The sequence below is a fragment of the Schistocerca cancellata genome, chromosome 8 (genome assembly GCF_023864275.1).
Source record: "Schistocerca cancellata isolate TAMUIC-IGC-003103 chromosome 8, iqSchCanc2.1, whole genome shotgun sequence".
In the NCBI taxonomy this organism is placed as follows: domain Eukaryota; kingdom Metazoa; phylum Arthropoda; class Insecta; order Orthoptera; family Acrididae; genus Schistocerca; species Schistocerca cancellata.
Window position 1 is genome coordinate 548,825,450 of NC_064633.1, and position 21,809 is coordinate 548,847,258.

General features: G+C 41.5%; 1 protein-coding gene across 2 annotated transcripts in view; it reads right to left on the reverse strand.

The window, feature by feature from the left end:
- Positions 1–21,809, reverse strand: part of LOC126095248 (SET and MYND domain-containing protein 4-like) — a 169,318-nt gene that overhangs the window by 65,685 nt on the left and 81,824 nt on the right. For both annotated transcript variants that reach the window (XM_049910001.1, XM_049910002.1), the window contains exons 5-6: positions 19,058–19,266; positions 6,519–6,723 (exon numbers count right to left, since the gene is read on the reverse strand). In XM_049910001.1, coding sequence (XP_049765958.1) covers positions 6,519–6,723; positions 19,058–19,266 — 414 coding nt within the window. The remainder of the gene's footprint in view (positions 1–6,518; positions 6,724–19,057; positions 19,267–21,809) is intronic.

The following is a 21,809-nucleotide window of genomic DNA, read 5'->3' on the forward strand; positions in this document are numbered from 1 at the left end:
ATGCTGGCCAGGGTAGTTGACTTACACTTTCTAGAGCACGTTGGGTGGCACGGGATACATGCGGACGTGCATTGTCCTGTTGGAACAGCAAGTTCCCTTGCCGGTCTAGGAATGGTAGAACGATGGGTTCGATGACGGTTTGGATGTACCGTGCACTATTCAGTGTCCCCTCGACGATCACCAGTGGTGTACGGCCAGTGTAGGAGATCGCTCCCCACACCATGATGCCGGGTGTTGGCCCTGTGTGCCTCGGTCGTATGCAATCCTGATTGTGGCGCTCACCTGCACGGCGCCAAACACGCATACGACCATCATTGGCACCAAGGCAGAAGCGACTCTCATCGTCCCTCCATTCACGCCTGTCGCGACACCACTGGAGGCGGGCTGCACGATGTTGGGGCGTGAGCGGAAGACAGCCTAACGGTGTGCGGGACCGTAGCCCAGCTTCATGGAGACGGTTGCGAATGGTCCTCGCCGATACCCCAGGAGCAACAGTGTCCCTAATTTGCTGGGAAGTGGCGGTGCGGTCCCCTACGGCACTGCGTAGGATCCTACGGTCTTGGCGTGCATCCGTGCGTCGCTGCGGTCTGGTCCCAGGTCGACGGGCACGTGCACCTTCCGCCGACCACTGGCGACAACATCGATGTACTGTGGAGACCTCACGCCCCACGTGTTGAGCAATTCGGCGGTACGTCCACCCGGCCTCCCGCATGCCCACTATACGCCCTCGCTCAAAGTCCGTCAACTGCACATACGGTTCACGTCCACGCTGTCGCGGCATGCTACCAGTGTTAAAGACTGCGATGGAGCTCCGTATGCCATGGCAAACTGGCTGACACTGACGGCGGCGGTGCACAAATGCTGCGCAGCTAGCGCCATTCGACGGCCAACACCGCGGTTCCTGGTGTGTCCGCTGTGCCGTGCATGTGATCATTGCTTGTACAGCCCTCTCGCAGTGTCCGGAGCAAGTATGGTGGGTCTGACACACCGGTGTCAATGTGTTCTTTTTTCCATTTCCAGGAGTGTATAAATCTACTCTGTAGGAATCAGCATGGGTTTTGAAAAAGATGGTCGTGTGAAACCCAGCTTGCGCTATTCATCCACGAGACTCAGAGGGCCATAGACACGGGTTCCCAGGTAGATGCCGTGTTTCTTGACTTCCGCAAGGCGTTCGATACAGTTCCCCACAGTCGTTTAATGAACAAAGTAAGAGCATATGGACTATCAGACCAATTGTGTGATTGGATTGAAGAGTTCCTAGGTAACAGAACGCAACATGTCATTCTCAATGGAGAGAAGTCTTCCAAAGTAAGAGTGATTTCAGGTGTGCCGCAGGGGAGTGTCATAGGACTGTTGCTATTCACAATATACATAAATGACCTTGTGGATGACATCGGAAGTTCACTGAGGCTTTTTGCAGATGATGCTGTGGTGTATTGAGAGGTTGTAAGAATGGAAAATTGTACTGAAATGCAGGAGGATCTGCAGCGAATTGACGCATGGTGCAGGGAATGGCAATTGAATCTCAATGTAGACAAGTGTAATGTGCTGCGAATACATAGAAAGATAGTCCCCTTATCATTTAGCTACAATCTAGCAGGTCAGCAACTGGAAGCATTTAATTCCATAAATTATCTGGGAGTACGCATTAGGAGTGATTTAAAATGGAATGATCATATAAAGTTGGTCGTCGGTAAAGCAGATGCCAGGCTGAGATTCATTGGAAGAATTCTAAGGAAATGCAATCCGAAAACAAAGGAAGTAGGTTACAGTATACTTGTTTGCCCACTGCTTGAATACTGCTCAACACTGTGGGATTCGTACCAGATAGGGATGATAGAAGAGATATAGAAGATCCAACGGAGAGCAGCGCGCTTCATTACAGGATCATTTAGTAATTGCGAAAGCGTTACGGAGATGATAGCTAAACATCCAGTGGAAGACTCTGCAAGAGAGACACTCAGTAGCTTTTGTTAAAGTTTCGAGAACATACCTTCACCTTCGGTGAAGGTATATCTCACGAAGAGACCATGAGGATAAAATCAGAGAGATTAGAGCCCACACAGAAGCATACCGACAATCCTTCTTTCCACAAACAATACAAGACTGGAATAGAAGGGAGAACCGATAGAGGTACTCAGGGTACCCTCCGCCACACACCGTCAAGTGGCTTGCGGAGTATGGATGTAGATGTAGATGTAGAATTTCATTGTGCCTGTCTGCAACACAGTGTGTCATCTTTCCTTATGTTATTGATAGTCCAAACTGGAGTTTCCATTGTTTGATTAGATTATACTCTGGTAAGTGGTCAGAAATAGTTTCAAGGTTAACACTAGTGTGCTCGATACTGACTGCTTGTTTAGGATTGTTCAGAAAGGAATGGATTCAGCTGTTGGACAGACCTTGAATATCATACTTTTCAAGCTTTGATAGCAGAATCTTATGAACCATCTCGTCAAAAGCCTTCAGTTGGTCATTAAATACTCCTGTTGATTTGTGTTTCTTGTCCATCAAGCTTAGTATTCAATTAATTCACTCAGGCAGATATTATTGACCTCTTATTTCTGAATTCATGCTGTTCATTACAAAGGATTTTGTTTTGTTAACAGATTTCATAAATTTGTCATACATAACATTTTCAAGTGTTTTTGAAATGCAAGAGGAAATAGTGATGGGTCTGTAGCTATCTACATACTTCTCCCACCTTTTTTTTATAAATTGGAATTACTATAGATGTTTTCAGTAACGAGGAAAAGTTCCTGCTTAAACTGAACAGTGTGTAAGTATTTCAGCTCGGTTTAGAGCACTTTTCTCTATGATTGTTGCAGGAACGACATCAATGCCTGCTGAGTTAAAGTTTTTTAGTCCTTTTATTGCTTTTCTACTTTATCTTGACAGTGCTAATGTACAGTTCTTATTTTAAATGTATTGGTTTGGCCGTTCTTATTATATTATCTCCAACACCTCTGAAAAAATTGTTAAATATGCTGGGAGCTTCTGAAGGATTTGTTACTTTTTTTCATTTTTGTGTGATAGTGTTATATTTTTACATGGTGCTATGTTTCCAACATTTTCTTTTTTTTATATAAATTATTTTTACTTGTAGTGTTTTGGTTGTGAATTGCATAGTTCATTGTAAATTCACTCTTTTTTATTAATCACAAATGTACTGGTATGTAAGGGTAACAATTCCTATGACCCTGAAGAGACTTAGTTGTCAACTTTACAGCACATCCTTATTGTATGCTTCTGCAGAAAAAAATACTTCTTTGACTTTGAGCTGCAATTCTCCAGGATGTTAATCCATAGGGCAGTGTTGAGTGAATGTATGAGGGTTCTTCAAGAAATATCTTGCCTTATTTTTTATTGTTGAAACCAACAATGGTATCACGGTGTACACATTCTCTTCATTTGTTCGATTCCCAGCGGGGTCAGGGATTTTCTCTGCCTCGTGATGGCTGGGTGTTGTGTGCTGTCCTTAGGTTAGTTATGTTTAAGTAGTTCTAAGTTCTAGGGGACTTATGACCACAGCAGTTGAGTCCCATAGTGCTCAGAGCCATTTGAACCATCTTCATTTGTTGGCATACATGGTGCTCATGCCTAATTTATTTCCTTGACTATGGAAACAACTGGTTGCTGGTTAGCCATTGAGAAATGAACAGGTGCAAATGGTTGATACCGGATTTTACGATGTGGGCGAAATGACAGGAAAAGTGGAACAACATTATTGCATTACATTTTGTTTCAAGCTTGGCAGTTGTAAAGTTGGAACAATCTGCAAAACTCAACAGGTGTTTGGGGATGGAGCAATGGTAGCACACAGGTAAAGGAGACGCACAATGGCAAAGATGGCTGCTCATCAGTGAACAGAGAAGCACGTTCAGGTATGCCTTCAACATTTGCAAGTGAGGTTGCTGTTGATACTGTAAGGTCCCTGGTGATGTAGGGTTAAAGTCAGTATTGGATCCATTCATTTTATTTTAATAGAACATTTAGGTCTCCAGAGTATCTCAGCGAAATATGTGCCTATTAGGCACATATTTCACTGAGCAGAAGCAACTTCATTCACAGATCAAACAGGACATGCTGGATACTGTGAACAGTAATCCAAAATTTCTTAAACATTGATCACTGGTTATAAGTCCTGGTTTTATGGGTACAACATAGGAACAAAGTTCCAGTCATCACAATGGAAGCATCCATCACTGCGAGACCTAAAGAAGCAAGGCAGGTCCACAACAATGTGAAAGTCATGCTGACCACCTTTTTTAACTCCAGTGGCATGGTTCACCATGAGGACTAATGTCAATAAGGAATAGTATCAAGAGGTTCTAAGTCACTTTTGTGAAGCAGATGCAAATGTCCAGCCTTGTGGGCAGTGGTGTGATGCCTCTAATTATTGGTGAAAGTAAGTGCAGTGATATATGCTGAACAAAGAATATTTATCACAAGTAGTGTATTGAAACTTTAGATTCCATGAGCCAATATATAAAGGAAAGATGCCATGTTATCTTTTTCTTATTGTTTGTCTTTTTGATCTTGTTGCTTAGCTCTTGTCCTACACTCATGGTTCTGTATGCAGTTCAATGTACTGAGGCTTGCTGCCTCTTCATATAAGTTGAATTATCGCTGTGAAATGGGAACCTTTTTGTCTCCTTACCATTTACATAAATGTGGCCAGAGTCCGATTTTCAGTTTACACAGCATAGTTATTTCTCATTGTTGAAAATTTATCTTTACATAAAACCACCCCAGCAGAAGGTTGCACTAGTTTGGCTTGAGCCTGAGGAAGTAATATTTCAGAACCAAAAGAATTTTCAATTTATTTTGAGTCAGAAAGAAAATATTTAATATCCATACCATAGATAATTTTTTGTAGCAGTAAAATATATCTATAATCTCAGAATAATAATCCAAACATCATAATATTTTCACTTTATGTAAAGTATATATGTTTGAAGTGCAATCTCCATTATTAAATATAGGAAGAGAAGTTCATAATAATGAAAGGTATTTATTCTTGTTTCCCCAATAATTGTTTAGAGAGATATTTTCTCAATTTCCCATAATTAAATCAACCAGGGTTTTGTTCAGCAGGCAGTTGGCACCTTCACCATGATAATGCACCCTCTCATCATTCTCAATTAATTCAGGGTTTTTTGGTGAAACACAACGTGGCTGTGGTTTGTCAGCCTCCCTGTTCTGCTGACGTAGCAAGTGATTTCTCGTTTTTCCTAAACTGAAAATGACTCTGAAAGGGACCAGATTTTGAAACACTGATGATATTGTGCAGAATTCAACAGAGCAGCTATGCACCGTAGCAAAAGAGGCTTCCCATCGATGCTTCCAGCAGTGGCAGCAGCATTACGAGAGATGCGTACAAGCTGAAGGGGACTAGTTTGGAGGTGACTAGTGTCAAACAGTTGTATCTGTATGAAGACTGATTTTATAAATAAAAGTTAGATACCTTTTGAACAGCCCTCATATGCTCGCTGTCCTGTCTGCAGATCAGTAAAACGAGAGATATTTCTAAGCACAATGCAGACAGAACTTGGCCTTTTACGTAACTTATTCTCATGTTTAGTGCATCTCAGTCAGCTACCTAAACAGTGGGGACAAAGCAGCAGGAGTGTAAGTGCCTGTGTGCATGTGTGCTCTGATGGTGAATATAAATTCAGTAGTTGCACTACAGCCATTGGTACTTGTTTGTAGAACTATTTGGTGCGACACATTTGTATGTAATGGTCAGTTGTCATACCATTGTTTATAATCCATCCAATATTTAATATTGGAAATTATTTATAAAGTATTCTTGCAATGAACAGGGGTGAAGGCATAATGTATTATGTCTTAATTAGGCACTTAAGAATTGGATTTCTGGCTGCACTTTTTTTGGAAACAGAAGATTCTGCATGCAACTGAATTTTTTTTTTGCATGTGCATACTCTACAGATGTGCTGTGACAGTCTTGTTATTTTAAACAGGAAGTGTGATTCTCTGTTAGACGATATTTCATAAATATTGAAATACAATTTAGTTTTAGTTTTTTATGAAAGTAAAACTGTATGAAGCATACAAGAAGTTACTTTCATATTAATATAATTCAAAGTATTTAAAGTATATAAATTAATCACAATGGAAAATTTATTATCAAAGAGCAACAAGGACAAAGGCAATTTCTAACATGGTATGACACTGCAAATTTGTTAATTATTCCAGTGTCTGTGGACAATTTAATTTTACAGTGTTTTATTTGAAAAATAAATGTCTCAAACTGGTTCTCTCTCTCTCTCTCTCTCTCTCTCTCTCTCTCTCTCTCTCTCTCTCATACACACAAAACACACACACACTTTCACTCCCCTCCTTTTATAAAGAATCTTACATCAGTTTGATGGAGTTTGACACTATCAATAAATTTGTACTGCTCTGAATGAGTTATTTAGCAGTCTGAAAATGTCTGTGTAATGACTATTGATGTAAAAGATGAAATAAAAGGCTCTTAAATATTTATACCTCACCTTTGGAAGCAATGGTGGCAATGTGTTCCTCCCATTTCTGGGAGCAAAACAGATGCATAGGGACGCTCTGCTACAATACAGTCTCCAGCAACAATTGCATTCCTGGTGACACAGTACCTCCCTTTGTTATCACTATGAGCAACCTTAAGATAGGATGATGCTCCTGGCATTGAGCGATTCTCACCACCAACTACAGCTGGTAGACCTGTATACAAAAAAATATATGTATCGGATACATTACCTTCATTTTGTGTTCCATCAGCATATATGTCACATTCATTCGACACAATTAAATTTACTGCAGTTAGTCCTTACTGTTAGCTTTTTATATATGCCTGACAGTGAGTGAGACTCACTGTCAGGCATATATAAAAAGCTAACTAAGAATTCAATGAGAAATCCAGGATAGAATAATGACAATATTCTGAAAAGGATAGACTGATACTCACCACATAGTGGAGATGTTGAGTTATGGATAGGCACAACAAAAAGACTGTCTAGCAAGTAAGCTTTGGCCAAAAAGGCCTTCATCCAAATTAGAAAACATACACAAACGCACTCACGGAAATGCAACTCACACACACACATGACCACTGTCTCTGGCTGCCAAGGCCAGACCACAAGAAGCAGCACATTATGGTAGAAGCAATCTGGATGGCAGGGGTAAGGAGGAGGCTTGGGCAATGGGGGAGGGGGGGGGGTAACAGGTGAAGTGTGGGGGACACAGAAAAGTGCTGCTCATGGGAGCATACAGGGATGAGGTGGAGAGGGGATAGGGCATCTAGGTGCAGTCAGGAGGTTAGACAGAGGGCAGGGGAGGATGAGGGATTAGGGGGAGGGGGGGCAGTGGAAAAAGAGATAAATGAAAAGCCTGTGGGTGCACTGGTGAAGTAGAGAGCTGTGTCATGCTGGAGTGGGAACAGGGAAAGGGATAGCTGGGTGAAGGACAATGACTAACAAAGGCTGAGGCCAAGAGGGTTACAGGAACAGGATATACAGCAGGAAGTGTTCTCACATATGCAATTCAGAAAAGCTGGTGTTGATAGGAAAGATCCAGGTGGCACAGGCTGTGAAGCAGTCATTAAAATGAAGAATGTTTTGTTGGGCAATGTGCTCAGCAACTCAGTGGTTCAGATGTTTCATGGTCACAGTTTGTAGGTGGCCATTCATGTGACCAGACAGATTATTAGTTGTCATGCCCACGTAGAACACAGCACAGTGGTTGCAGCTTAGCTTGTAGACCACATAACTGGTTTCACAGGTAGCCCTGCTGTTGATGTAATAGACACTGCTTGAGACCAGACAGGAGTAGGTGGTGATAGAAGGATGTGTGGGACAGGTTTTGCATGTAGGTCTGTTACAGGGATATGAGCCATGAGGCAAAGGGTTGGGAGCAGGGATTGGGAGGAGCGGTTGTGTACATATGGACGAGGATATTGTGTAGGTTCAGTGGATGTGGAATACCTCTGTGGGAGTGGTGGGAAGGATAGTGTGTAGGACATTCCTCATTTCAGTAGGGGATCTCCCTGGCTACTACAAAGGCCACGATTACTTCTTGATCTGGCTGCTTACAAGAAGTATTGTCCCCCGGACCACCTTTTTAAAATTAAACTTACTGAGATTTTAGAACGCCATTCAGATTTTATTACTGTTTACACGGATGGGTCTAAACAGGGGGGTTTTATGGGCTGCTCTGCTGTGTTTCCTGATACTGTCCGTAGGATAGGGCTCCCAGAGCAGTTCTCAGTTTACTATGCAGAACTGTTTGCCATTCTGCAAGCATTAGAGCATATGTGCCGACATCATGGCACAAAATTCATCATCTGCTCCGATTCCCAAAGTGCTCTACACGCTCTTGAACAGATGTACCCAGCAGATCGGATGGTGCAAGAAGTGCAGGATGCACTCCTTCTCTTGCAACAGCAGGGTAAGGATGTAATTTTCTGCTGGGTTCCAGGGCACATAGGGATTCCTGGAAATGAACTTGCAGATGCGGCTGCCAAGGAGGCTTGTTCCATCCCACCTCCTGCTCGCTGTTCTGTCCCCCTGCAGGCAATAACATCTTTCGTGACTCGAAAGGTCATCCGTTGGTGGGAGGCTCAGTGGCTGGACGTGAGGGATAATAAGTTGCGAGCAGTGAAGGATTCTGTCCGACCGTGGCTCACCTCCTTCCGACAATGACGAGCTGAGGAAGTAGCCCTTACACGGCTTAGAATAGGACATTGTCCTTTGACACATGGTTTTCTGTTACATCGTGAGGAGCCACCAACGTGTCAGACATGTGGGACACAGCTGTCGATACGACATATTTTAACTGAGTGTGTTTTATATGCGAATTTGAGGGAAGATTTCAGTGTCCCACCAGACCTGCCCTCTCTTTTAACTAATAATGAGGCGAGTGTTGCTGGAGTTTTACACTTTTGTGTAATGTCTGGACTTCTTCCCAAAATATTGGGATTGAGGTCTTAATGTGCTGTACAGTGGTTTGGTCACCCATTATTTGTAAGTGGTCACTCAGCTGCCGTTACTTATTTTTACCTGTTTTGTACTGCTATTTTATTTTTAGTTTTATCTACCTGTTTTGATGTGCTGTGTCCAATCTTGCAATTTGAACGTTACCAATTCTCGCAAAGATCGGCTCTGAATTGATCTTTAGGGAAAGGGCGCTGATAACCTTGTTGCTGTGCGCCCTAAAACACTAATCATCATCATCATCGTTCCTCATTTCAGGGTATGATGAGAGTAGTCGAAACCCTGGCAGAGAATGTGATTCAGTTGTTCCAGTCCTGAGTGGTACTGAGTCATGAGTGAATTCTCCTTTGTCATTGGATTGTGGGACTTCAGGAGGTGGAAGGTTACTGGAGAGATAAGGCATGGGAGATCTGTTTCTGTACAAACTTGGAATGGTAATTACGGTCTGTGAACACCCCAGTGACACCCTTTGTATATTTTAGAGGGACTACAGATGTGAAGGCCATGGGTGGCTAGGCTGTATGGAAGGCACTTCTTGGTATGCAATGGGTGGTAGCTGTCAGAGTGAATGTATTGCTAATGGTTGGTAGGTTTAATATGGATGGAGGTACTGCTCTACCTTTGAGGCAGGGGTGGCTTTTGGGTTGAGGTAAGGCCATGGACATTATGGTTGTTAGTGTAAAGGGAGGTGGACTCAATAGTGATGAGCAGGACACAATGTGGTAAAGGAACAGGAACTGTGTATGTAGGAGGGTAGGCTGCTGGCAATAGGCTGAAGGTATTGGTCTGCAAGAGCAGAAATTCTCTCAATGAGGGCACAGTATTCAGCCATAATGGGGCGTAATGGGTAATTGGGTTTATGAACCTTAGAAACCATGTAGAAGGTGGGAGTGAAGGGAATGGTAGGGTTGAGGAGAGAGGTAGTCTCCAGGGAGAGTTTCTGGGCTAGATCTAAGGATTTGAGGTGAAACTGGAGATCCTGACAGATTTTTGAAACGGGTTAGTGTGGCAGGGTTGTAGATGGATGAATCTGCCACCTGGGAGAGTCCTTCTGCCAGGTAATCCTTGTAGTTCAAAACAACAGTGCTGGAGCCTTTGTCAGCAGATAGGATTATAAGGTCAGGATCAGTTTTTAGGTAGTTGATTATGGTTCTTTCTGTGAATGTAAGGTTATCTTACCTGTTGAGGGATTTGGAGAACAATGGTGAGGCGCGGTTCAAGATTAAGAAATTCTGAAAAATTAACAGGGGGTGGATCACAATTAGAGTGGTAAAATGAGTCTGGCAGGGTTCAACATAGGGCTACAGTTGAGTCTAATTGGTGGGGTTGATGGCAAAAAGGTGTTTCCACTGTAGGGACTGGGAGAAGGAGAGAAGGTCTATAACAAGTCCTGCCTGATTGAATTTCTGAATGGGACAAAGGGAAAGGACTGATACTTATATTGGGCAAAGACTTTTGGAGGGGAAGGTTCATGGCCATGTTTTGGGTCTGTTTAGGTTCTGGATTCTGTGTGGTGTTGGGAGAAACTTTTTGAGAGTGGGATAAGTGAAGTAGGTCTATGAGGCAGGGTTTGTCAGCTATGAGGGGATGTGGGGGTTGTTTGGAGGTTTCGGTGGATAGTGGTAGTCCAATGAGGCAGTAGGTGGATAACATGTTGGAGAGTTTTTTGAGGTGGCTTTGTGCATGATGCTCTAGATCCTGAAGGGCAAGTGTTTCAATGTGTGATATGGGATCCAGGAATCTGGGGTTGCGTAGCAGCCCCACATCAGCTCATAACTGACAAATCCTACCGCACAAACCTAATACATTTATCCCACCCTCAAAAACTCCCTCCCACCACCTTACAGAATCCAGGACCTAAAGAGACTTGAAACACAGTCATGAACCCTTCCTGTAAAAGCCTTAGTCCTGTGGAAGTGTCAGTCCTTTCCAAAGATCTAACCTTTTGCCTCACACACAAATTCTATCATGCAGGAAATGTTAAAGACCTTTCTGTCTCTCTCCCAGTTGCTACAATGGAAACATATTTCTGCCATCAACCCTACCAATCAAACTCTACAAAAGACCAATGTTGAACCCTCCTGACTCAGTTCACTCCTCCATCCAATTGCAGTCACCACCACTGCCCCAAAATCACCTCCTGTTAACTTTCCAGAATTTCTTGTCTCGAATCTTGCCTCACCATGATTCCCAAAATTCCTTAACACACAAGAGAAAACCACAATTCAACACCTAAAAGCTGATTATGATCTTATAATCCCACCTGCTGGCAAAGGCACCACCACTGTTGTTTTGAGCTGCAAAGATTAACTGGCAGAAGGACTCTGCCAGCTATCAGATTCATCCATCTACAAACCCTGTCATAGTGACCCCATTCCAAAAATCCATCAGGATATCCAGTCTGGCCTCAAATCCTAAGTCCCATTCAAGAACTTCTCCCTGGAGTCTCTCTCCTCACCCCTACCACTCCCCACACTCCTACCTTCTAGATGCTTCCTCAGGTCCATAAACGCACCCACCCAGGATACTCCACTGTGGCTGATTACTGTACCCCCATTGAGAGAATCACTGCTCTCACAGACCAACAGCTTCAGCCTATTGCCAGCAGCCTGCCCTCCTATACAAAAAATAACCCATTCCTCCACAGACTCTCCACAGTTCCTGTCCATTTATCACATGGTGCCCTGCTCATCACTCTTGACAGCCTCTACCTTTGTCTAATATCCCTAATGCTCATGGCCTTGCCACTATTGAACACTACCTTTCCCAACACCCGCCAGATTCCAAACCCACAAGCTCATTCCTGGTCACCATGAACAACTATATCCTCACCCATAATTACTTCTCCTTTAAAGGCATCACCTACAAACAAATCCATAACACAGCAATGGCCACCTGCTTGGCAACACCCTATGCCAACCTATTCATGGGCCATCTAGAGCAGTCCTTTCTAAGCACACTGAGTCCCAAGGCACTCACCTGTTTCAGACTCTCTAATGACGTCTTTGTCATCTCGATTGAGGGTGAGGCCTCCCTATCCACATTATTCCACAATCTCAACACCTTCCCCCCATTCGTTTCACCTGGTCTTCCTCAACCCAACAAGCCTCCTCTACCTCAAAGATGGTTACAGCAGTACCTCCATCCATATTAAACCTACCAACCACCAATGATATCTCCTCTTTGACAGCTTCCACTCATTCCAAACCAAGAAGTGCCTTCCACACAGCTTAGCCACCCATGCTCATCACATCTGTAGTGACAAGCAGTCCCTCTCATAATATACCAAGGATGAAACTGGGGTGTTCACAGACTGTAATTACTCTCTCAACCTTGTACAGAGACAAATCTCCCATGTCTTATCTCTCCTGTCACTCTCCATCTCCCCAAGTCCTACAATCCAGCCACAGGAGAGCATTGACTTGTGACTCAGTACCACCCAGAACTGAAACAAGTGAATCACATTCTCTGGCTGGGTTCTGTCTATCTCTCGCCATGGCCTGAAATGAGTAATGTCCTACCCATTATTCTTCCCACCACTCCCACAGAGGTATTCCGCCAGCCACTGAACCTACACGATATCCTCATCCATCTGTATGCAACTCCTACTCCCAACCCTTTGCCTCAGGACTCATATCCTTGTAACGTACCTACATGCAAGACCTCTCTCATACATCCTGCCACCACCAACTACTCCTATTAGGTCACAAGCATCATCTACCCCATCAACAGCAGGGCTACCTGTGAAACCAGTTGAGTGATCTACAAGCTAAGCTGCAACCACTGTTCTGTTTCTATGTGGGCATGACAACCAACAAGCTGTCTGTTCACATGAATGGCCACCAACAAACTGTGGCCATGAAACAGCTGGACCACCCAGTTGCTGAGGACCCTGCACAACAAAACATTCTTCATTTTAATGACTGCTTCACAGCCTATGCCAACTGGATCTTTCCTATCAACACCAGATTTTCTGAATTGCATAGGTGAGAACTCTTCTTGCTATATATCCTATGTTCCTGTAACCCCTTGGCCTCAACCTTCGTTAGTCATTGTCCTTCACCCACCTATCCCTTTCCCTGTTCCCACTCCAGCACGACACAGCCCTTTATTCCACCAGAGCACACTCAGTCTTTTTATTTGTCTCCTTTTCCGCTGCCCTCCCTCCCCCCAAATCCCTCAGCCCCCCCCCCCCCCCCCTGCCCTCCATCTAACCTCCCAACTTCACCTAGCTGCCCTATCCTCTCTCCATCTCGTCTCTATATGCTCACATTAACCCACAAGCAGCACTTTACTGTTCCCCCATCCCTCCCCTGCTACCCCATCTTCCTCCCCACCCTAGACTCCTCCTTACCCCCACCATCATGCTTCTCCCGTCATGCGCTGCTTCTCATAGTCTGGCCTCGTCAGCCGCAGACAGTGGTCATGTGTACGTGAGTTTTGTTTGCTTGAGTGAGTGTGTGTATATTGCCTAATTCAGATGTGGACTTTTGGCCAAAAGCTTACTTGTTTGTCAGTCTTTTTGTTGTGCCTATCTGTGACTCAACATCTCTGCTATGTGGTGAGTATTGAGCAATCCATTTCCTAATACTAACAGTAAGAATTATTAAAATAAATTTGCATTAATACTTGAGGAAATCTGCAAGCTTTTGGAGCAGCTGGCTCCTTATTCTGGTAGAAGGGTTGAAGGAGAAGGAAGAGGGATGACAGAAATGGACTGGTGAGGTTTAATAAATGGGGAGAGTTACAGAACGTAAACCTCACCAGTCCTTTTCCTTCATCCCTCTGGATTCCCAATCAACCCTTCTGCCAGAACAAGGAACCACTAGGTCTGAAAGCTTGCACATTTCCTTAACTTTTGTATGTGTTTTTCCTGCTGCCACTTGGTGAGTAGATTTTTAACCTACCCAATTATATTATATTTTCAAAAACTGATTATTTTCATTGATGAATAAATATATGTGTGCCACAACATCAATTCCTTCTTTCTTCTTTACTTTTAGTTTTGTATTTAATTATATTAAAATAATAAAACTAAATTTCAAGTTATATGACATATCATTAGCTGGTTCAGTTAGTGATTTTGAAACTGAAGCATTTTATTACTTTATTTAATTATACCATCAATGGGGTGATTTCGGACGGTTTTGTCATTAGTTTGATTGTAACTTTCATATATATTGTTAAATTAAATTGATTGTTATGGAAGTGGTAGCATATATGTGTAACGAATAAAATATCCCAGAACCAGAAAGTGTATGTGTAGGTATATTTATCTGAGGCAGTTAAATAAAGTGTCCGAAGTCACCCCATGGATTGGGGTGATTTCGGACACGTGTTTTTTAAATCACTGTCCGAAGTTATGGTATATAGAGGGCGAATTCGGACAGCTACTGCCTTGTCTTAAAATTCTACATGCTTTTTATTTGATTTTGGTGACATTTTACACATTTTAAGGTAGCCCTTTGTTACGAATAAGTGATATGGAATGATATAATGAATTTTATATATTACAGATAAGTTTTTATTTTGCAAGAGATTTTCCAGCTTTTCCTTGATATTGGAGAAAAACATCTTAACAGTCTCTTTGTTCACTTCTGCACGAGTTTGTTTAATATTTTCATTTAAGCGAATGGAAGGATCTTCTGACTTTCGTTTGAGGAATAAATGCACCCATTCTTCTCCTGGCAAATTATTATGAAATTTCTTCTCTTTTCGGCCAGATTTATCAAGGTAGCCTTTAACTACCGTATTTACTCAAATCTAAGCCGCACTCGAATCTAAGCCGCACCTGAAAAATGAGACTTGAAATAAAGGAAAAAAAAAATTCCCGAATCTAAGCCGCACCGGAAATTTGAGACTCGAAATTCAAGGGGAGAGTAAAGTTTTAGGCCGCACCTCCAAATCGAAACAAAGTTGGTCCATTGTAATATGAGACACAATTTAGGTCGAATGAATGACTATACAGCTACAGTAGTTTGGTTTGAGTCGTAAGCTTAGCAGTTAAGCTTTACCAGGTAGCCATTGCTATGCGTCAGGCACTCCGTCCGTATTTATACGGGTACCCTTCCTTTTTCACATGCTTCGTCTGGTTTGAATCGATTGCTTATTTTGCTTTGATCTGATAAGTGCTGTTTTCTTTGTTATAGGTGTTTGCATCACTCTAAGCTGAAAATGCATTACTGTACTGTGTCACGCATTGTTTGTCGCATTCTGATAGTGCGTGTTTACGGCCAGTCGCCACTCGCGGCATGGCTTGCTTTTGTGCGCGCTACCGCCACTTACAATTTAAAAAAAAAAAGAGAGAGTAATCATCTCATTAGCGAAACAATGGCAAGAGACTGCTATTTGTTGTTACTTACACTGTTGCTTTCTTTGATAATGATCAACAAGAACCAAATAATAGACTGCGTATGATAGAACATGTTCTGAACGAGAGTTACGCGAAAATGTTTCTCCGTATGAAAATCTTTGTGGCTGCTTCTTTAGTGCATCAAATTCTGCACAGAAATTAGTCATCTTGGAATTAAAAATCTAGTCAGTTGCCATGCTTCATTTATGACAGTATCACTATTAGCCATAAGAATAATACGAATATAAACATGACACGATACGCATATTCTTCCGCGTTTGCTGTTGTCTCACTCTAGTTTCGTAGTTTATTAGGCAGGCAGGATTTAAATGAGATAGCAGCAAACACGAAAGAATACATGACAAAATGTTGATATTCATATTATTCTTATGGTGAAGAGAATACTGCATGTGATTCACATTTCATCAGGTTCCTATTAGCAACCATCTCTTCTCACAGGTAGGAAAAAATTCAGAAAGTAGAGTTGGCCATATTGACAAACATCCCAAACAGTCTTGCATGTCGGATTTTCGTAGTACATCGAAATTCTGCTACATTCGAAGATGAACAATACGGAATTTGTATTTACTTTGTTGGATAATGTATGAAAGTGCAGTGGTCGAAACTCTGGGCGGAGAAAAAAAAGCTCGTCTTCCACTTTCTTTTCTTTTCTTTTCTTTTCTTTTCTTTTCTTTTCTTTTTCTTTTTTTTTTTTTTTTTTTTTTTTTTAATGACGCGGAGGTTTTGGCACCATACCTGTGTAGCGCTACATATATTCGACGGCAGAAGTTAGTTGTGGCGGCACGTACCAACATTTTTCAGAACTTCCACTTGTTTTGCACTCGATTCTAAGCCGCAGGCGGCATTTTGGATTACAAAAACCGGAAAAAAAGTGCGGCTTAGATTCGAGTAAATACGGTAAATGTCTAATATCCAATTTAGTCAAGGGAAATCCCCAATGTGCAGCCCTCAAGATACCTTGCTTCAACATTTCTTCTTCTTCTTTATTTAGCACTGGCTGTCCTCCCATTTTTTTCTGATGTGCTTCCTGCATTTTATTTTGTAGGGTTGATTTAGGTATACCATACAAATCACATGCTTTTGTGTACGATAATTTACCACTCTGAATATCACTAAGAGCTTTATCTAAAAGTTCCGGGTCATAATTACACCATACTATAGCACCTCTCCTGCACTTGTACGTTCTTGGCATTGTCCAAAATCACCTCACACTGTACACAGTTTTACAAAAACCATTGATATTTTATAACCTTGCATGAGAAACTCGACAAACTTGTACAGAAATTGTCTCACTGCTGTTAGCTACTGAGCACGTCGACAATTACAGTTACAGTAACTTCCCTCTTGGTGCAACAATAGAAAGTTTCCACTTTATGATAATGCATGGATTTTTAACACTGAGACTGTTCATCAATTATTCACCTAGGGAAACAATTGATGCAAAATAAAAGTTGTGGAAAGTGATAAATACAATCTTGCACTTAAAATAACTGGCACAGGGACATTAAAAATAAATAACTCTTTGTTTCTATGCAGTGGCAAAGAGCAAATAAGCCATACTGTCTGAATTTGCCCTGGTGTCCAAAATCACCCCGTTTGGCGGTACCCCAATTTTGATAATACGTTTGGATTAGAAACTCAACAGATGTTGATAAGAATAGAAATTATGACTGTGTGTTCTTGTGGAACTTATTATATCAACATTCATATACTGGTATGTAACTGAGGACTGCTGTCCACATTTTTACAAGATATACCACCACAAGTGAAGTCTGATAATGTTGCCAGAACGAATCATGTTGCCATTATTCTATTGGTGCTGAGTTAGAGAACTAAAGAGAACTGTAATTCAGAGAATCTAGTTAATTGGCAGGGCCATTACAAGAAATTCATGGCAAACCAAACAGTAGTACCAGGAAAAAGAATAAATTACTCATATAATATGAAGAGTTACAGCTTCAGAAACTTAAAGTGAAATTTTACATTCATTGGTCATTTATACCTGTTTTTGAAATTGTATTACTGTTATTCAGAGTATGTATAATAACTAATGATCGACAACTTTCTCAAAGAATTTCAACCTTAATTACTCCACTGGAAGAATAATGGAGTCATTGTTCAGGTAACTTACAGGAATGCAGCCAGATACTGTCTTCGAACTAGATGCCATCTTCACCTGGCTACATTCCCATAAATTATTTAACATTTTACACACTGGGAGAAACTCAGGTTTCACATTGAAGCCATTGTTTCTAGACCTCAGATATCATAGTTCTGAAACACCTACCCTACCTGAAGTTTTGGAAATGTATTTTTATAACAGATAAGAATAACATGTATAAACAAAATTTGGTCCTTTAAAGGCCAACATTATTTGTGGGAAGCTTTCTGAGTGTTAAGAGCAGGAACTGCAGGTTTTATTCACATCTTAAAGCATGAATGAAAGAAGAGAGGGAGAAAGAGATGGGAAGCAGGATGAGGGATTGGGGACAGATAGCTAGTAGCCTGGAGGGAGGCAACAGGTGTGAATGCTAGGAATGCAGGAGGGAGAGGCAGCAGGTGCATGGGCTAGGAATGTGGCACACATGTACTGGTGCTAGTGAGGTGTGGCACACGATGAATATGATGTGGAGGCATGGATTGGGAGGAGGTAACAGAACACAGGAAGGGGTTAGAAGGTGTTTACCCAACAACTTCCCCTTCCTCTGTTGTATTGACCCTCCCAATCCACACCTCCACATCCTCTTCATTGTGCAGGGGTGTCTATCCAACAGTTTCCTCTTCCTCTGTCCTAATCAACCCCTCCCAGTCAAAATTTCCATGTCTTCTTGATCATGCGCCACACCTCACTGGCTCTGATACCAATGTATCGAATGCCTAGCCTGCATGCTTGCCGTACCTCCCAGGCTTCAGATATGATTGTAAGTCAGTAATTAAGAATGGTAAATAAAAAAAATTACCAAAAAATGAAATAAGTTGTATATTTACAATTCAGATTAAAATTATAATGAAGAGAAGTATTTCCCCAATAAACATTTTTCTCATCTGTTCTGGAAAAAGTTAGTTGATATCCACACAAAATTCCAAATTCTACTTCTTCCATTAGTCCACTGCTTCAATGTGTTTTGCCTTTTGTTTGTTCCTTTACTCTTATATTAACACTCCTTTGAATTAAACTATTCATAAATACCAGAATTCATTTTTAATTCTGTGGTGGAGTATGCACTGATTTGAAATTTCCTGGCAGATTTAAACCCTATGCTGAACTGGGACTTGAATCTTAGACCTACACCTTTTACAGGCAGTTGTCTACCAACATAAAAATGATAACTAGATCATACATGATTCTTTCTTCACAGATTTTAGTATTTAACATTAGAAAGTAATGAGGAAATAATAAATCTCTGTTCAGCTAATAGGTGATAATCTAGTCATATGGAGTTTGACCACAAACTTACATCCATGCCTGAGGTAGGATTAGAACCCTGGACCACCAATTTCCAGAGGAGTGCTGTTATCTTGAGCTCATGGAGACTTGTGTATGTGAAAGATGGAATACAGTAAATGGTAATTTTCTCCAAATTATGGACTGATAGTTCTTTCTGAAATAAGGACGTGATAGAGCTGGGAATTAAACAGCTATACAGTTAGTAGTGCACATAAAGTAATCACAAAGAAGAGTTTCCGTGTGTACCTGGTTTCATTTCCTTATTTTCTTGCTGTGTGATGCTTGTGACACTTTTCTGCAGAGCTTCCATTTCTTCTAATATTATTATCCTTGAATTTTGATCCTTTGATGAAGCGTTCTCCAGCAACTTAAGCGATAGTTGTAGGCAGACACGGGCTTTTGCAGTTTCTCCAAGATTTCGGTGGCAGCGGGCCATTCGCCAATATAGCTGAAATCTGACACATTGGTAGTTACATAGTTATTCACACATAATGTACATCTTGTTCGCAATATCTCACTCTGGTGTGGGACACATTATCTGATTTTTTTAAAAAGAAATATATAATTCTCTCACTGAACTCATGACTCCTGGACATTTACACATTTACAATACTGACTTACATTAACATTCATATCAAACACAGAGTGTATATAAAGTTTCTGCAATTGTTGCTACACAGCATCATGAGGTGTTTGACGTCCACTGTTGGATAAAAGCCTATCTAGACTTTTCCATACTTATGGATTTCAGCCATATGTATTCTTGTAATTCTTGCCTGCATGTTTTCTAATGTCATTTACCCTCTTACTTTAGTTTGTCAGCATGGTATTTTCTCATCTCCTGGAATCTTGCTTGGTCCATCTATCATAACATTTACCTGGCTGCAGGTCCAATCTACCCCCACTTCATTTTCAAGATGAACATAATTACATCACCTTCACCAGCCAGTGTCTGAGTCGTTTGTTTTCCCATATCCAGTCTACATCTCACTGCCATAAGTCAAAAGGATAGATTGCTACCCATCTTATGGAGGAGATGACAAGCCACAATAGACACAACAAAAAGACTACCAACCAAGTAAGCTATCAGCCAAAAGACCTTCTTCTGAATTAAACAACATATACACACACATGCACACAAAAACAACTCACACACACATGAGCTTTGCCTCTGGCTGCTGAGTCTGGCCTTGGCAACTTGAGACAGTGGTCATGCGTGTATGAGTTACATTTGTGTGAATGTGTGTGTGCGTGTTGTCTAATTCAGAAGAAGTTCTTTTGGCTGAAAGCTTACTTGCTTAGCAGTCTTTTCGTTGTGCCTGCTTACAACTCAGCATTTTCACTATATGGTGAGTAGTAATCTATCCTTTTCATGATATTGTCATTATTCCACCCTTGATTTTCCATTGTTTGATTTTGTCCTAACTCAGAACTAGTAATTCACACTGATTGTGAACTGTCCTTTGTTTTGAAGATCATATTTAGTTTACCAATCCCACTCCCAGTCATATTTTTTTCCTGCTTATTTCTTTTGGTGTCTTGTCAGTTTTTGCCTTTAATTGCTCTAAGTACAAAAAATGGTCAACTAGTTCTCTGCATTAAAAGGCAATTTGTACTATTTTCTTTTTGATTTGTCAGCTATACATTACTGTAATCTTGTCTGCAATAGAGGTCATAAAATAGAATGTCATCCTTAAAAGAAAGCTGATGCAGATATGACATAGTAACACATATTTCTCCTTCTCTGTTGCAGCTTTCTAGGACTGCTAAGAATAGTTTTGGCGATATTGAATTTCCTTATTTCACTTCTCTTTCAGTTCAGAAAATGTCTTGTTTCTCAAGGACTTTTAGTGTAATATTGTTGAAACAAGGTCAAAAGATTCTCAAAATCTAGTAACCCCAGGCAAAGAAGTAATTTAGATTCATTGCTTCATTCTATGATTTTGTTTATGACATGCAGATGGAACATTGTACAATATCCACTTCTGAAACAAGTTTGTTCATTTGTCTGATTAGAATCTAATGAGTTTCAATGTGTTTCGTGGTAATTTTAGCCTCTGATGATATCTCCAGCATTAGGAGATAAAATGTTAGGCACAAAAAAATGTGTTAGACCTCAGCCTAATGTGCACCATACAAAATTCAACAAAGATGGGAATTTTAGTGATCCAGAATGAGATTTTCACTCTGCAGCAGAGTGTGCTCTGATATGAAACTTTCCTGGCAGATTAAAACTATGTGCCAGACTGAGACTCAAACTTGGGACCTTTGCCTTTCACGGGCAAGTGCTCTACCATCTGAGCTACCCAAGCACGACTCATGCCCCATACTCTCCACTTCCACTAGTACCTCATCTCCTGCAAACCTTGCAAAACTAGCACTCCTGCAAGGTTTGCAGGAGAGCTCCTGTGAAGGTTGGAAGGTAGGAGACAAGATACTAGTGGAAGTAAAGCCGAGAGGATGGGGCATGAGTCATGCTTAGGTAGCTCAGATGGTAGAGCACTTCCCCGTGAAAGGCAAAGGCCTCAAGTTTGAGTCTCGGTCCGGCACATAGTTTTAATCTGCCAGGAAAGTTTCATATCAGAGCACTCTCTGCTATAGAGTGAAAATCTCATTCTGGAAACATCCCCCTGGCTGTGGCTAAGCCATGCCTCCATAATATCCTTTCTTCCAGGAGTGCTAGTTCTGCAAGGTTCATAGGAGAGCCTCTGTGAAATTTGGAAGGTAGGAGACAAGGTACTGGCAGAAGTAAAGCTGTGAGGATGGGGTGTGAGTTGTGCTTGGGTAACTCAGATGGTAGAACACTTGCTCGTGAAAGACAAAGGTCCCGAGTTCGAGTCTTGATCTGGCAGATAGTTTCAATCTGCCAGGAAAGTTTCAATTTTAGTGATAATCTTATACATTATGGTAAGGAGACAGTCAGTCCCCAATACATCTTTCCACAAAGGCATGTTTGGAGTGAAAAACTGAAGAGTTAAAAGTGTGTACTGTTTTAATG